Source organism: Salmo salar, chromosome ssa02, assembly GCF_905237065.1.
Source record: "Salmo salar chromosome ssa02, Ssal_v3.1, whole genome shotgun sequence".
Classification (NCBI taxonomy): domain Eukaryota; kingdom Metazoa; phylum Chordata; class Actinopteri; order Salmoniformes; family Salmonidae; genus Salmo; species Salmo salar.
In genome coordinates, this window is record NC_059443.1 from 82,898,589 (window position 1) to 82,915,756 (window position 17,168).

Sequence of the window (17,168 nt, forward strand, 5' to 3'; positions counted from 1 at the left end):
GATGTTAGGCTAGTAGCCATGGGTTAATGACGTCCCTCTGTTCCAAACCAAATGTTAGGCTTGTAGCCATGGGTTAATGACGTCCCTCTGTTCCAAACCAAATGTTAGGCTAGTAGCCATGGGTTAATGATGTCCCTCTGTTCCAAACCAAATGTTAGGCTAGTAGCCATGGGTTAATGATGTCCCTCTGTTCCAAACCAAATGTTAGGCTAGTAGCCATGGGTTAATGATGTCCCTCTGTTCCAAACCAAATGTTAGGCTAGTAGCCATGGGTTAATGATGTCCCTCTGTTCCAAACCAAATTTAGGCTAGTAGCCATGGGTTAATGATGTCCCTCTGTTCCAAACCAAATGTTAGGCTAGTAGCCATGGGTTAATGATGTCCCTCTGTTACAAACCAAATGTTAGGCTAGTAGCCATGGGTTAATGATGTCCCTCTGTTACAAACCAAATGTTAGGCTAGTAGCCATGGGTTAAATATGTCTGTGTGCTGATATGCTTTTCTTCCAGTGGAGATTAGTTTATAAATGGCCTGGCTGGGCTGTGGGACAGTGGAGATGAGTTTATGAATTGCCTGGCTGGGCTGTGGGACAGTGGAGATTAGTTTATGAATTTCCCGGCAGGGCTGTGGGACAGTGGAGATTAGTTTATAAATGTCCTGGCAGGGCTGTGGAACAGTGGAGATTAGTTTATAAATGTCCTGGCAGGGCTGTGGGACAGTGGAGATTAGTTTACAAATGGCCTGGCTGGGCTGTGAGAAAGTGGATGTTTAGGGATAATTCAAATGGAACTGTTAACAGGTATTACCAATGGATTATTGCAAATGGGTAACGCCTATCAATCAATCAGCATTCAGGATCCAAACTACCCATTTTATAATGAGGGATCTAGACTTGATTAAACCTCATAAGAAGACATTTTTATCATTCAGGTCTCTGTTTTAACCAAATACTATGTTTGTCTTTGACAGGAGAGAGACCAGACTATCACTCTGACACCAGAAAGAGTCCTACAGGGGTATCAGACCCAGTGACATCCAAACCAGCAAGACTGTTCCCAGTTGTGAAAAGAGATTTATCCGGTTAGGGCACCTGAAATAACATAAGAGAACACATACAGGGGAGAAGCCTCATCACTGCTCTCAGTGTGGAAAGGGTTTTGGACAGTCAGGGCATCTAAAAGTGCATGAAAGAACACACACTGGAGAGAAGCTGTATCAATGTTCCCAGTGTGAAAATAAATGTTTCTCATCAGGGGATTGAAATCACATGAGAGAACACACTTAGTAGAGAGGCCTTTCCAATGCTCTCAGTGTGGAAAGAGATTTATCCAGTCATCGCATCTGAAAGAGCATGAAAGAATACACACAGGAGAGAAGCCATTCCAATGCTCCCAGTGTGGAAAGAGTTTTACCCAGAGAGGGAAGCTGAAAGATCATGAAAGAACACATACAGGGGAGAAGCCTCATCACTGCTCTCAGTGTGGAAACTGTTTTGGACAGTCAGTGCATCTAAAAGTGCATGAAAGAAAACACACTGGAGAGAAGCCGTATCAATGCTCCCAGTGTGAAAATAAATATTTCTCATCAGGGGACCTGAAATCACATGAGAGAACACACTTAGTGGAGAGGCCTTTCCAATGCTCTCAGTGTGGAAAGAGATTTATTCACTCATGGCATCTGAAAGAGCATAAGAGAATACACACGAGAACAGACATTCCAGTGCTCTCAGTGTGGAAAGGGGTTTAACTGGGTAGCGAGCCTGAAAACACATGAGATGACACACACAAGAGAGAAGCCTTTCCAATGCTCTCAATGTGGAAAAAGTTTTACCCGGTTAGGGAACTTAAAAACGCACTAAATGACACACACAGGAGAGAAGCCTTTCCACTGCTCCCAGTGTGGAAACAGTTTTACCCATTTAAGGAATCTGAAAATGCATGAGAGGACACACTCAGGAGAGAAGCCTCACCTCTGTTCCCAGTGTGGAAATGGTTTTGTTCAGTTAGTGCACCTAAAAACACACGAGAGGACACACACAGGAGTGTAGGCTCACCTTTGCTCCCAGTGTGGAAAGGGTTTTCTTCAGTTAAGGGGCCTGAAAGACCATGAGAGATTACACACACAGTAGAAGACGCCATAGGAGCAGGGCTTCATTCATTTCAAAACCAGTATTTACATCACCTTTATATGAAAAAACAACGAGTTGAATATTGGAATGTATTTGAAAATACCATTTGGATAGTATTGGCATGTATTTACAATTACTTCAACTACATATAATATTAAGAATTTGAAAGACAGTATAATAAATATTACAATTATTTGGATTTATTTAAAATAGTTGTGAATGTACAGTCGTGGCCAAAAGTTTTGAGAATGACACAAATATTAATTTCCCCAAAGTTTGCTGCTTCATTGTCTTTAGATATTTTTGTCAGATGTTACTATGGAATACTGAAGTATAATTACAAGCATTTCATAAGTGTCAAAGGATTTTATTGACAATTACATGAAGTTGATGCAAAGAGTCAATATTTGCAGTGTTGACCCTTTTTCAAGACCTCTGCAATCTGCCCTGGCATGCTGTCAATTAACTTCTGGGCCACATCCTGACTGATGGCAGCCCATTCTTGCATAATCAATGCTTGGTGTTTGTCAGAATTTGTGGGGTTTTGTTTGTCCACCCGCCTCTTGAGGATTGACCACAAGTTCTCAATGAGATTACAGTCTGGGGAGTTTCCTGGCCATGGACCCAAATTATCTATGTTTTGTTCCCCGAGCCACTTAGTTATCACGTTTGCCTTATGGCAAGGTGCTCCATCATGCTGGAAAAGGCATTGTTCGTCACCAAACTGTTCCTGGATGGTTGGGAGAAGTTGCTCTCGGAGGATGTGTTGGTACCATTTTTTATTCATGGCTGTGTTCTTAGGCAAAATTGTGAGTGAGCCCACTCCCTTAGCTGAGAAGCAACCCCACACATGAATGGTCTCAGGATGCTTTACTGATGGCGTGACACAGGACTGCTGGTAGCGCTCACCTTGTCTTCTCCGGACAAGCCTTTTTCCGGATGCCCAAACAATCGGAAAGGGGATTCATCAGAGAAAATGACTTTATCCCAGTCCTCAGCAGTCCAATCCCTGTACCTTTTGCAGAATATCAGTCTGTCCCTGATGTTTTTCCTGGAGAGAAGTGGCTTCTTTGCTGCCCTTCTTGACACCAGGCCATCCTCCAAAAGTCTCAGTGTGCGTGCAGATGCACTCACACCTGCCTGCTGCCATTCCTGAGCAAGCCCTGTACTGGTGGTGCCCCGATCCCGCAGCTGAATCAACTTTAGGAGACGGTCCTGGTGCTTGCTGGACTTTTTTGGGCACCCTGAAGCCTTCTTCACAACAATTGAACCGCTCTCCTTGAAGTTCTTGATTATCTGATAAATGGTTGATTTAGGTACAATCTTACTGGCAGCAATATCCTTGCCTGTGAAGCCCTTTTTGTGCAAAGTAATGATGATGGCACGTGTTTCCTTGCAGGTAACCATGGTTGACAGAGGAAGAACAATGATTCCAAGCACCACCCTCCTTTTGAAGCTTCCAGTCTGTTATTCCATCTCAATCAGCATGACAGAGTGATCTCCAGCCTTGTCTTTGTCAACACTCACACCTGTGTTAACAAGAGAATCACTGACATGATGTCAGCTGGTCCTTTTGTGGCAGGGCTGAAATGCAGTGGAAATGTTTTTTGGGGGGAATCAGTTCATTTTCATGGCAAAGAGGGACTTTGCAATTAATTGCAGTTCATCTGATCACTCTTCATAACATTCTGGAGTATATGCAAATTGCCATCATACAAACTGAGGCAGCAGACTTTGTGAAAATTTATATTTGTGTCATTCTCAAAACTTTTGGCCACGACTGTACTTTGTAGTTTAATTTGAAGTAACAAACAACTTCACATGTACAGGTCTTATTTCACTGTTTAATCACAATATAGACCTAGCTGGGTATTGTGAGATTATCTGTTTGATTGATTTCCTAAATGCAGATGTGCAGTATGGTAGCCTATGCTTTAAAAGCTCGCTCATTTAAAATCTGTTTTGATCAACACATGCTTCTCTTTGTAGTATCCATATCATTTTTAATAAAAATTTATGAAAAATAAAAGTTGTCTGAAAATAAAAAGAAAGATTTTACCACATTCACGTGCAAGTCGGAACTAGGAAACTTGGGTTCAGCAAGTCAGAAATGTTTGCGTTTCCTAGTTCAGTGCATTACCAACTTCAGTCGGTAGTAAGGGATGTGGCCAGTGTGGCATATCTTCTAGTGGACGGGACGCTTCTTCAACAACAGCTAGTCTTGGTAACGAACATAGCTGAAACATTGAAGCTTTTAACCTTTTTCTGCAGTGGGACAAATCAGGGTCAGTCTTGGTAGTCTTAAACAAATCTACGTTTGAAAGAAAAGTATACATCTCACACACATGGTTTATGGGCAACAACAAAAAAAGAAGACACGTTGTTTTGGGTTTGTTTATTACACTTTATGTACGTCACAGAAGAAATATAACAAGACTGTTTGACATAGAAACACCAGATTTTTGTAGGGATGTTTGAATTAACCTTTATTTACAATGAAATTCTGAAATAAATTCCACCCGTGAGGCCAAAGAGGGCGCTTTTGGAAAGTGACTGCAGGAAATGGCTACAGCGCTTTCTGTGTATATTTGCCGCTGTGTTTTAAACACACTTCTCTCGGATGTGGCTAGTTGTCCCATTTAATGTTATATTTACTTTGCTAGTAGCTAGCTGGCTTGCTTAGGTAGCCTGACACTAGACTATCAAAGATATTTATAACTAGCAACCCACTGGGCACAGACGTCAATTCAACGTCTATTCCACTTTGGTTCAATGTAAAAATTACTTGTAAATCCGAGACACTCCATTTAATATGATATGTTACTAATTGTATGGTATGTATTAATTTGTTGATGTCCATCATCCATTTCGTATGATATGTTACGAATTTCTATTTGTTGTTCCTAACATTAGCTAGGCTATGGGTTAGGTTTAGGGGTTAAGGTTAGGAGTTAGGTTAAAGGGTTAGGGGGAAAGGTTAGCTAGCATGCTAAGTAGTTGCTAAGTAGTTGCAAAGTAGCTAAAATTTAGTAAGTAGTTGCTAATTAGTTAAAATGCTAAAGTTGTCCATGATGAGATTCGTACACGCTATCTTTGGGTTGCTAGACGTTACAGATAGCTAAACAACCAAACCACCTGCTTCTACTCTAAAGTATAGTACAGTAAAGTATAGCTCAGAATAGTACAGTAGAGTACAGTAAAGTATAGTTCAGTACAGTAGAACACAGTAAAGTATAGTTCAGTGTAGTTCAGTAGAGTACAGTAAAGTATAGTTCAGTAGAGTACAGTCAAGTATAGCTCAGTAGTTCAGTACAGTAAAGTGTAGTTAAGTATAGTAGAGTTCAGAATAGTATAGTTCAGTAGAGTTCAGAATAGTATAGTTCAGTAGAGTACAGACAAGTATAGCTCAGTAGTTCAGTACAGTAAAGTAGAGTTCAGAATAGTATAGTTCAGTAAAGTATAGTTCAGTAGAGTAAAGTATAGTGCAGTACAGTATGTCCATGTACTGTCTGTCTGCATGCTGTTGCTGTGTTGTTGATTTCTCTTTCTTCACTGTATTTTGATTGGGTTTATTACTATAGCTTTCTGTCTTATTGTTTCTCTGTAAAGCGTTTTGTGACTTTGTTAAAGGTAAATAAACAGTTTATTTAAATGTTAAATGCAGTGTGATTTTATTTGATCTGTCCGACCTCTGTAAAGTGTTGTGACATGATTGACTGTCTGAATGCTGTCTCTGTGTTGTTGATTTCTGTTTTCACCGTATTTTGATTTGATTGATCTGTCTCTACCTCTGTAAAGCGTTGTGACTTTGTTAAATACATTGTGATGTGATCTGATCTAGATGGGAAAAGAACAGAGAACTGCTTTAACAATTACTATTCTAGTATTTAAACATAATATACATATTCACATTCAGTATAGCTCTCTTCACGACAACAGACACAGGTTGGTTCCTTGAAACGGGCGTTTATTGCTACCTTGCACGTCTTTTTCTCCGATGCATCCACGTCACGCCGTGAGAACAATATGTTTGAATGAACACAGTAACGTTGATAAATTATACAGTACTGAAACAATGGAATACAAATGGCGTACGGCGCGACAATACAAATGGCACTTGGCGCGACTATAAACAAAGTTCTATAGGTTGAACAAAACACCTCGTTGGCTGCTTGTCCTGAAAAGAGGTTATTGAATCCTTAAAGTCCCTTGAAAGTCCCTTTACTGTCTTAGCCTCTGCCATCAACAATTATGACTCAGACTAAGATCTGCTTAAGTTAGATTGCACACAGTCAATTAACAAATTCCGTAGCAGTAACACAACAGAGAACGTTAGTTCCGGGATGGAACATAAAAACACAAACAATGGCCTAACGTTAATTTACCTGTTACATCACATTTAAATTCTTATCTATACATCAATAAATCATTTATTTATTTACTACATCAAATAAACCATGAATTATGTATTAATCATGCATAGTGAACACCACTTACATTCAGGTATACGTCTGCATAGAGGAAAGTATTGGCTCTAAGAAGTCAGACATAACAGTGCACATTTTGAAATGTTCTTTTATTTATGACATTGTTTGCCAGAATAAAAATGTAGTAAAATATTTTTTTATAAACTGTGAAACCCACTCCAGACAGCAGATGGCGATGTGAGTATTTTCAGTTGGAGCTTCTTGCGTGACGTATAATGTAGTGGACGGGACGGGACACTTCAACAACAACAAAGCTAATATTTCAACCACTTAGGGAAGTTTGCCAGCCAACATAAAACCGAAACATTGAAGCTCTTTTGATCCTTTAGGGTTGATTAATCTCAGTGTTTTCAACACAATTCTGTTTACGTGTCTACTAGTTAACTTAAACCGAATTTATGTAGTTGAGATTGGTACTCGCTATCTAACTGACGTTAACTCGCTAGCCATGCGCCCAGACGCACTATGAATTCACTAAGATACTCCTCCCCTGCTAGACAGGGAAAGAAGCTCATGGTGAAAGAAGAAGAAGAAGCTTTCAGAATGATAAAAGTGGAAGAGGAGGCTATCACACTGAAAGAAGAAGAGGATTATACCGTGAAAGAAGAGAAAGAACCTTTTGGAGTGAAAGTGGAAGAGGGGATAGAGGCTGTCACAGTAAAAGAGGAGGTAGAAGCTTTCAGAATTAAAAAGGAGGAAGAGGAGGAGGTAGAAGCTTTCAGAATAAAAAAGGAGGAAGAGGAGGATATTGAAGATAATGAAACTTTTGGAGTTCAGGAGGAAGAAAGGTTAGAGGCTGTCACAGTGGAAGAGGACAAAGTAGAAGCTTTGAGAATCAAGGAGGAGGATGATATAGTGAAAAAAGAAGAACCTTCTAGAGTGAAAGAGGAAGAGGAGGCTATCTCAATAAAAGAGGAGGAAGATGTTTTGGGAGTGAAAGAGGAGGAGACTGAACAAGATCTGATTAACACCAGTGAGTACAGCTGCTTTTGTTAAAATAAAAGTCCTGCACGTGTGCCATATGTGCACAAAAAAGGAATAACTTGTGTGGGATTTTATTTTGACATGAGGTAAGCAGAGAGAAAGTAGGTCTGTCTAATAATACGTTCCTTTAGATATTTTTGTCTCAAATTCCTCCCATTTTAAGGACCAACAGTCCAGCTCACCAACTCAGTAAGTTAAAATATAATTTCATTTCATTTCTGGCTTCCTGCAGATGGTTTAGTTTTGTTTTGCAACACTAGTGTAAATACACCAGCGTTGCTAAAAGCAGCTACAGGGAGTATTGTCTTAAAAAACAAGGGCACAACTCTGCAGTTGTTGAACTAATGTGTGGTTTTAAGGGTCATTCTACTGAAGTTCTACATTTACATTTACGTCATTTAGCAGACGCTCTCATCCAGAGCGACTTACAAATGGGTGCATTCACCTTATGATATCCAGTGGAACAACCACTTTACAATAGTACATCTATATCTTTTTTTTGGGGGGGGGTTAGAAGGATTACTTTATCCTATCCCAGGTATTCCTTAAAGAGGTGGGGTTTCAGGTGTCTACGGAAGGTGGTGATTGACTCCGCTGTCCTGGCGTCGTGAGGGAGCTTGTTCCACCATTGGGGTGCCAGAGCAGCGAACAGTTTTGACTGGGCTGAGCGGGAACTGTGCTTCCGCAGAGGTAGGGGGGCCAGCAGGCCAGAGGTGGATGAACGCAGTGCCCTTGTTTGGGTGTAGGGCCTGATCACAGCCTGAAGGTACGGAGGTGCCGTTCCCCTCACAGCTCCGTAGGCAAGCACCATGGTCTTGTAGCAGATGCGAGCTTCAACTGGAAGCCAGTGGAGTGTGCGGAGGAGCGGGGTGACGTGAGAGAACTTGGTAAGGTTGAACACCAGACGGGCTGCGGCGTTCTGGATGAGTTGTAGGGGTTTAATGGCACAGGCAGGGAGCCCCGCCAACAGGGAGTTGCAGTAATCCAGACGGGAGATGACAAGTGCCTGGATTAGGACCTGCGCCGCTTCCTGTGTAAGGCAGGGTCGTACTCTGCGAATGTTGTATAGCATGAACCTACAGGATCGGATCACCGCCTTGATGTTAGCGGAGAACGACAGGGTGTTGTCCAGGGTCACGCCAAGGTTCTTGGCACTCTGGGAGGAGGACACAATGGAGTTGTCAACCGTGATGGCGAGATCATGAAACGGGCAGTCCTTCCCCGGGAGGAAGAGCAGCTCCGTCTTGCCGAGGTTCAGCTTGAGGTGGTGATCCGTCATCCACACTGATATGTCTGCCAGACATGCAGAGATGCGATTTGCCACCTGGTTTTCAGAAGGGGGAAAGGAGAAGCTTAATTGTGTGTCATCTGCGTAGCAATGATAGGAGAGACCATGTTAGGATATGACAGAGCCAAGTGACTTGGTGTATAGCGAGAATAGTAGAGGGCCTAGAACTGAGCCCTGGGGGACACCAGTGGTGAGAGCACGTGGTGCGGAGATGGATTCTCGCCACGCCACCTGGTAGGAGCGACCTGTCAGGTAGGATGCAATCCAAGAGTAAGCCGCGCCGGAGATGCCCAACTCGGAGAGGGTGGAGAGGAGGATCTGATGGTTCACAGTATCAAAGGCAGCAGATAGGTCTAGAAGGATGAGAGCAGAGGAGAGAGAGTTAGCTTTAGCAGGAGCGCCTCCGTGACACAGAGAAGAGCAGTCTCAGTTGAATGACCAGTCTTGAAACCTGACTGATTTGGATCAAGAAGGTAATTCTGAGAGAGATAGCAAGAGAGCTGGCCAAGGACGGCACGCTCGAGTTTTGGAGAGAAAAGAAAGAAGGGATACTGGTCTGTAGTTGTTGACATCGGAGGGATCGAGTGTATTTTTTTTTAGAAGGGGTGCAACTCTCGCTCTCTTGAAGACGGAAGGGACGTAGCCAGCGGTCAAGGATGAGCGAGGTGAGGTAGTGGGGGAAGGTCTCCGGAAATAGTCTAGAGAAGAGAGGAGGGGATAGGGTCAAGTGGGCAGGTTGTTGGGCGGCCGGCCGTCACAAGTCGCAAGATTTCATCTGGAGAGAGAGGGGAGAAAGAGGTCAAAGCACAGGGTAGGACAATGTGAGCAGGACCAGCGGTGTCGTTTGACTTAACAAACGAGGATCGGATGTCGTCAACCTTCTTTTCAAAATGGTTGACGAAGTCATCCGCAGAGAGGGAGGGGGGGGGGGGGGGAGGATTCAGGAGGGAGAAGAAGGTGGCAAAGAGCTTCCTAGGGTTAGAGGCAGATGCTTGGAATTTAGAGTGGTAGAAAGTGGCTTTAGCAGCAGAAACAGGAAGAAAATGTGGAGAGGAAGGAGTGAAAAGATGCCAGGTCCGCAGGAGGCTAGTTTTCCTCCATTTCCGCTCGGCTGCCCGGAGCCCTGTTCTGTGAGCTCACAATGAGTCGTCAAGCCACGGAGCAGGAGGGGAGGACCGAGCCGGCCGGGAGGATAGGGGACATAGAGAGTCAAAGGATGCAGAAAGGGAGGAGAGGAGGGTTGAGGAGGCAGAATCAGGAGATTGGTTGGAGAAGGATTGAGCAGAGGGAAGAGATGATAGGATGGAAGAGGAGAGAGTAGCAGGAGAGAGAGAGCGAAGGTTGCGACGGCGCAATACCATCTGAGTAGGGGCAGAGTGAGTAGTGTTGGAGGAGAGCGAGAGGGAAAAGGATACAAGGTGGTGGTCGGAGACTTGGAGGGGAGTTGCAGTGAGATTAGTAGAAGAACAGCATCTAGTAAAGATGAGGTCAAGCGTATTGCCTGTCTTGTGAGTAGGGGGGGACGGTGAGAGGGTGAGGTCAAAAGAGGAGAGGAGTGGAAAGAAGGAGGCAGAGAGAAATGAGTCAAAGGTAGACGTAGGGAGGTTAAAGTCACCCAGAATTGTGAGGGGTGAGCCATTGTCAGGAAAGGAACTTATCAAGGCGTTAAGCTCATTGATGAACTCTCCAAGGGAACCTGGAGGGCGATAAATGATAAGGATGTTAAGCTTGAATGGGCTAGTGACTGTGACAGCATGGAATTCAAAGGAGGAGATAGACAGATGGGTCAGGGGAGAAAGAGAGAATGTCCACTTGGGAGAGATGAGGATTCCAGTGCCACCACCCCGCTGACCAGATGCTCTCGGGGTATGCGAGAACACATGGTCAGACGAGGAGAGAGCAGTAGGAGTAGCAGTGTTTTCTGTGGTAATCCATGTTTCCGTCAGCGCCAAGAAGTCAAGGGACTGGAGTTTTTTATACACTGATCTTTACAGGAAACCTACTGATCGTAACAGTTTGTTGAGGGCTGATAGTTGTCACCCACTGCCCTTGAAAAATAGTTTGCCCTACAGCCAATTCTGTCGAATCAAAAGAATTTGTATTAAACAATCAGATTTCGACAGAAATATGGCTGAGACTCAGGATAGTTCAAGGAGAGGGGGTACAACAATGATCAGATTAGACAAAAAAGATAAGGCCGAGGATAAAGTCTACTTTTGGAGAAACCCTGACAAAGGAGGCCCTGCTCCTCTCCATGGCAGACGCAGGAGGGATGACACTTACTTTGATCCACACCCGTCTGACCAACACTCTACAACCAGCGCCTCATCGGCTTCCAGTGGCAGTTTTTTATTCAACGAGAGACTGGGCCAACGAAAGGGCGCAGGTGGCCGCAGGCACGCGCATCGACGAGATGCCGCACCCGACGGGGTAAGAAGAAACGACTATCAGAGGCAGAGGAGACCGTTCACACGGTCCCAGAACCCACGGGACTGAGTGTCTTTAATTTATCAAGCAAGATATTGAGCCCTGCCCATGTCTCTTTGCTTAATAAAGGGTTATCTTTTGTGCCTACAACACAGTGTAACGATTTTGACGTTAAGGTAGACATGTTCAAGTTTTTTAGAAACATCCGTTTAAGGGAATACTTTAGCTCCCCTAATCCTGACACTTCTATTGAACCAGTAGGTTACTTACCTGTACGTACTCCGACTCCTTTTAGAAGCAAGAGTTATTTTGTACCTCCAGCCAATCGCAATCACTCTATATCGAGACATATTGCAGACTTGTTGAAAAAGATGTTGCTCATCTCCTTAAGAATAAACAGGACTTGAAATCTTTCCATAATTTATCTAAGGATGAAAAACAAGCTTTGCTTGATTTACAATCCGATACGTCAGTCCTTATTCGTCCTGCTGATAAGGGTGGGTCGGTTGTACTCATGGATAGGACAGCTTATGTAAATGAGTGTCATAGACAACTGCTTGACAACACCTTTTACAAGAAACTCACAAGTGACCCTACTTCCCAATTTCAGAATACTATCTTTACTGTCCTAGATGGTTATTTAAATTCTGGTCAGATAACTAAAAAAGAATATGACTTTCTGGCCATTCAACACCCTAAAATTGCCACTTTCTATACTTTGCCGAAATTACACAAGAATGTTACAAACCCTCCAGGGCGCCCTATTGTAGCGGGCATTGATGCAGTAACGGCCCCTCTATCTACTTTTGTGGATTTTTTTATTAGACCACTTGCTAAACAGCTCCCCTCCTTTGTAAAGGACACCAGCAGTATGATCTCTATTATTGAATCTCTTGATCCTCTGCCTGAGAACACCTTGTTAGTTACTTTTGATGTTGAGTCGTTATACACAAATATTCCACATGAGGGCGGTATTGAAACCATGGAACATTTTCTGCTGCAACGTGACCCTAATGAGCTACCTTCCAGTGCCTGCATTGTAACATTGGCTGAAATAGTACTCACACATAACTACTTCATGTTTCTAAATGATTTCTTTATTCAGACGAAGGGTACTGCTATGGGATCCCCCATGGCTCCTAACTATGCTAATTTTTATGTGGGTTACATGGAGAAACAATCCATTTTCAACCCTCTCAAAAATGTTTTCTTGCCTAACATCATTATTTGGAAATGGTATATTGACGATATTTTTGTTCTATGGAGGGGTGATGCAGAACTGCTCCAGGCGTTTTATGCTTTTCTTAACTCCTGTTCTGAACATTTGAGATTTACTATGCAATCTGATACACGTCAAATCAGTTTTCTTGATCTTCTGATCGTGTGTGAAGATAATGTTTTATACACTGATCTTTACAGGAAACCTACTGATCGTAACAGTTTGTTGAGGGCTGATAGTTGTCACCCACTGCCCTTGAAAAATAGTTTGCCCTACAGCCAATTCTGTCGAATCAAAAGAATTTGTATTAAACAATCAGATTTCGACAGAAATATGGCTGAGACTCAGGATAAGTTCAAGGAGAGGGGGTACAACAATGATCAGATTAATATTGCCATTGAGAAAATTCAAAACAAAACGAGACATGACCTTTTTCAAGGTCAGTCTCGCAAAAAGACGCATTCTTGCGTTCTCACTACCCGCTATTCAAAGTGCTCTGAACAAATTAAAGGAATCGTTCAAACATTGGCACATTCTGAAATATGATGATAGTCTCGTTAATGTGTTTTCTGATCTTCCCCTGGTCGTATTCTCGCGGGGAAGAAATCTCAGAGACCAATTGGTACACTCTGATTTACCACCCCAAGATATTCCTGAACAACGTCTATTTGCGCCCATACTGGATGGAAATTACAAGTGTAATGGCTGTGCTCAATGCAATGGCACTTATAAATGTAGATCCTTCAAACACCCCCAAACAGGGAAATCTATCCCAATTAAAGGTGTTATTACGTGTTCCACTAAGGCAGTTATTTATCTTATAACTTGTCCTTGTGGTAAAAATTATGTGGGTAAAACAAAGCGTGAATTAAAAGTACGTATCTCGGAGCATCGTAGCACCATTAGGTGCAAAAACTTAACTTACCCAGTTGCGGCCCACTTTTTGGAAGCAAACCATCCGATTTCGTCTCTGCGTTATATTGGTATCGAACATGTCACCCTCCCGAGGAGAGGGGGTGACCTTGATAATTTATTGTTGAAACGAGAGGCTGCCTGGATCTTTAATTTAAAGACCCTTGCTCCCTTCGGTCTCAACATAGACTTTGATCTGAAGCCATTCTTGTGATAATTGTGATTTTGCCATTGTAATTGTTTGTTAGATACATTTTAGACTACAAATGCTATGATCGTATGCTATCCATTTGTTTGTCTTTTTGTATGTTCTTTGTATGCCATTTTTTTAAATATTTGAGTTAACCAATGATATTAGGCCATACTTGGCCATGATTACAAACACCTGTGTGTCTCTTGACACTATATAAATGACTCATCTCGCAGTGTTTGATGATACCCTGATGAAGACAGCTTCGCTGTCGAAACGTTGGTGATTACATTTTTGCATCTGAGCTCTTAGAGTGTGCGGCTTTCCTTTATTTTCAAGGGACTGGAGGGTAGCATAGGCTGAGATGAACTCTGCCATGTTGGCCGCAGACCGGCAGTTCTGCCGGAGACCTGGAACTCCACGTGGGTCGTGCTCGCTGGGACCACCAGGTTAGAGTGGCAGCGGCCATGCGGTGTGCAGCGTTTGTGTGGCCTGTGCAGAGAGGAGAGAACAGGGATAGACAGACACATAGTTGCCAGGCTACAGGAGAGGCTACGCTAATGCAAAGGAGATTGGCATGAAAATTAACTAAACAACTGGGGAAGCGAGAGAACAGGGCCTCCCTCACTAACCATTCACTAAAATATAACTCAAAAATAACTTTTCCAACTTCCACTTTAGAAATTATAATTGATGTAAACTACAGTGGTTCAATGTTTCCAGGAATAGGCTCAAACTTAGTTTATTCAGCTAGATAACTTGGTACAGTATTCTTCCGTGAAACCCACCCAGTGCACCGTGTCATATGACGCCGTAGCTAACTAGCATGCTAGCATCCAGTAACACACGGTTAGCACCAATACTTGGTTACAACAAACTACCAATGGATCATTCGTGTCCGTGTCTAGTTCCTTTCATAACAGTAGAGTATAGTGCAGTACAGTAGAGTATAGTCCAGTAGAGTGTAGTTCAGTAGAGTACAGTATAGTACAGTATAGTTCAGTACAGTAGAATACAGTACAGTACAGTAGAATACAGTATAGTTCAGTAGAGTATAGTTCAGTATAGTTCTATACTGTACTGAACTATACTGTACTGGTCATTAGAGTACAGTAGAGTACAGTAGAGTTCAGTAGAGTTTAGTATAGTTCAGTAGAGTACTGCCCAGTACAGTAGAGTAGAGTTCAGTAGAGTATAGTTCAGTAGAGTATAGTTCAGTACAGTAGAGTATAGTTCATTACAGTAGAGGACGGTAGAGTACAGTATAGTTCAGTACAATAGAGTACAGTATAGTTCAGTACAGTAGAATACAGTACAGTATAGTTCATTACAGTATAGTTCGTTACTGTATAGTTCAGTACAGTACAATACAGTAAATGATACTCTACTCTAGTGTATTGTACTTAAACTACTTTTCAACGTCCATAGACATCTGGTGTCCGTCGGTGCTCAGTGGGTGAGAGGTTACAGTAAATGGAAGTAAAAGGGGTAATTCTGATACTGACACCGACACCACACATCCAAGTAGAACTGATCAGATTATGAAAGACAAGCGGTGGGATTTTGAATTCCGTAAAGTGAGTGTGGAAGAAGTGAAAAATGTTTTGTTGTCTATCAACAATGACAAGCCACCAGGGTCTGACAACTTGGATAGAACATTACTGAGGATAATAGCAGACAATATTGCCACTCCTATTTGCCATATCTTCAGTCTAAGCCTACAAGAAAGTGTGTTCCCTCAGGCCTGGAGGGAAGCAAACGTTATTACCCTACCTAAGAATAGTAAAGCCCCCTTAACTGGCTGGAATAGCCAACCAATCAGCCTGTTACCAACCCTTAGTAAAATTTTTGAAAAAATAGTGTTTGACCAGATACAATGCTATTTTACTGTAAACAAATAGACAACAGACTTTCAGCACGCTTGTAGGGAAAAACATTCAACATTCAGCACTTACACAAATTACTGAGAGAAATTGATGATAAAAAGATTGTGGGGGCTGTTAGACTTCAGAGCGGCTTTTGATATTATCGATCATAGTCTGCAGGCGTACAGTTGAAGTCAGAAGTTTACATACACTTAGGTTGGAGTCATTAAAACTCGTTTTTCAACTACTTCACAAATTTCTTGTTAACAAACTATAGTTTTGGCAAGTCGGTTAGGACATCTACTTTGTGCATGACACAAGTAATTTTTCCAACAATTGTTTACAGACTTATACTTCACTATATCACAATTCCAGTGGGTCAGAAATTTACATACACTAAGTTGATGGTGCATTTAAACACCTTGGAAAATTCCAGAAAATTATGTCATGCTTTAGAAGCTTCTGATAGGCTAATTGACATCATTTGAGTCAATTGGAGGTGTACCTGTGGATGTATTTCAAGGCCTACCTTCAAACTCAGTGCCTCTTTGCTTGACATCATGGGAAAATTTGAAGAAATCAGCCAAGACGTCAGAAACAGAAATTGTACAAAGCTGGTTCATCCTTGAGAACAATTTCCAAACACCTGAAGGTACCACGCTCATCTGTACAAACAATATTACGCAAGTATAAACACCATGGGACCACGCAGCCGTCATACCGCTCAGGAAGGAGACGCGTTCTGGCTCCTAGAGATGAATGTACTTTGGTGCGAGAAGTGCAAATCAATCATAGAACAGCAAAGGACCTTGTGAAAATGCTGGAGGAAACAGGTACAAAAGTATCTATATCCACAGTAAAACGAGTCCTATATCGACATAACCTGAAAGGCCGTTCAGCAAGAAAGAAGCCACTGCTCCAAAACCGCCATAAAAAAGCCAGACTACGGTTTGCAACTGCAAATGGGGACAAAGATCATATTTTTTGGAGAAATTTCCTCTAGTCTGATGAAACAAAAATAGAACTGTTTGGCCATAATGACCATCGTTATGTTTGGAGGGAAAAGGAGGAGGCTTGTTAGCCGAAGAACACAATCCCAACCGTGAATTACGGGGGTGGCAGCATCATGTTGTGGGGGGTGATTTGCTACAGGAGGGACTGGTGCATTTCACAAAATAGATGGCATCATGAGAAAGGAAAATGATGTGGATATTTTGAAGCAACACCTTAAGACATCAGTCAGGAAGTTAAAGCTTGGTCGCAAATGGGTCTTCCAAATGGACAATGACCTCAAGCATACTTCCAAACTTGTGGAAAAATGGCTTAAGGTTTGTGGAAGGCTACTGGATAAGAGTGTCTGCTAAATTACTAAAATGTAAATGTAAAAATGTTTGACTCAAGTTAAACAATTTAAAGGCAATGCTACCAGATACTAATTGAGTGTATGTAAACTTCTGACCCACTGGGAATGTGATTAAAGAAATAAAACCTGAAATAAATAATTCTCTCTGCTATTATTCTGACATTTCACGTTCTTAAAATAAAGTGGTGATCCTAACTAACCTAAAACAGGGATTTTTTTACTAGGATTAAATGTCAGGAATTGTGAAAAACTGAGTTTGAATGTATTTGGCTAAGGTGTATGTAAACTACTGACTTCAACTGTAT

The 17,168-nt window shown here is 42.2% G+C and overlaps 2 protein-coding genes across 5 annotated transcripts in view; both read left to right on the top strand.

The window, feature by feature from the left end:
* Window positions 1-3,581, top strand: part of LOC106595193 (zinc finger protein 2 homolog) — a 32,900-nt gene extending 29,319 nt beyond the window's left edge. For 2 of the 4 annotated variants that reach the window (XM_045711061.1, XM_014186574.2), the window contains 2 exons: window positions 970-1,080; window positions 3,528-3,581. In XM_045711061.1, the coding sequence (XP_045567017.1) occupies window positions 970-1,080; window positions 3,528-3,541 (125 nt within the window). In that variant the 3' untranslated portion in view covers window positions 3,542-3,581. Of the gene's footprint in view, window positions 1-969; window positions 1,366-3,527 lie in introns of those variants that run through there. The other 2 variants (XM_045711056.1, XM_045711068.1) reach the window with 2 other exon arrangements.
* A 3,267-nt stretch (window positions 3,582-6,848) lies between these two features.
* LOC106595177 (zinc finger protein 436-like) overlaps window positions 6,849-17,168 on the top strand; it is a 38,557-nt gene continuing 28,237 nt past the window's right edge. The window contains exon 1 of the mRNA XM_014186555.2: window positions 6,849-7,588. Coding sequence (XP_014042030.2) covers window positions 7,081-7,588 — 508 coding nt within the window. The 5' untranslated portion in view covers window positions 6,849-7,080. The remainder of the gene's footprint in view (window positions 7,589-17,168) is intronic.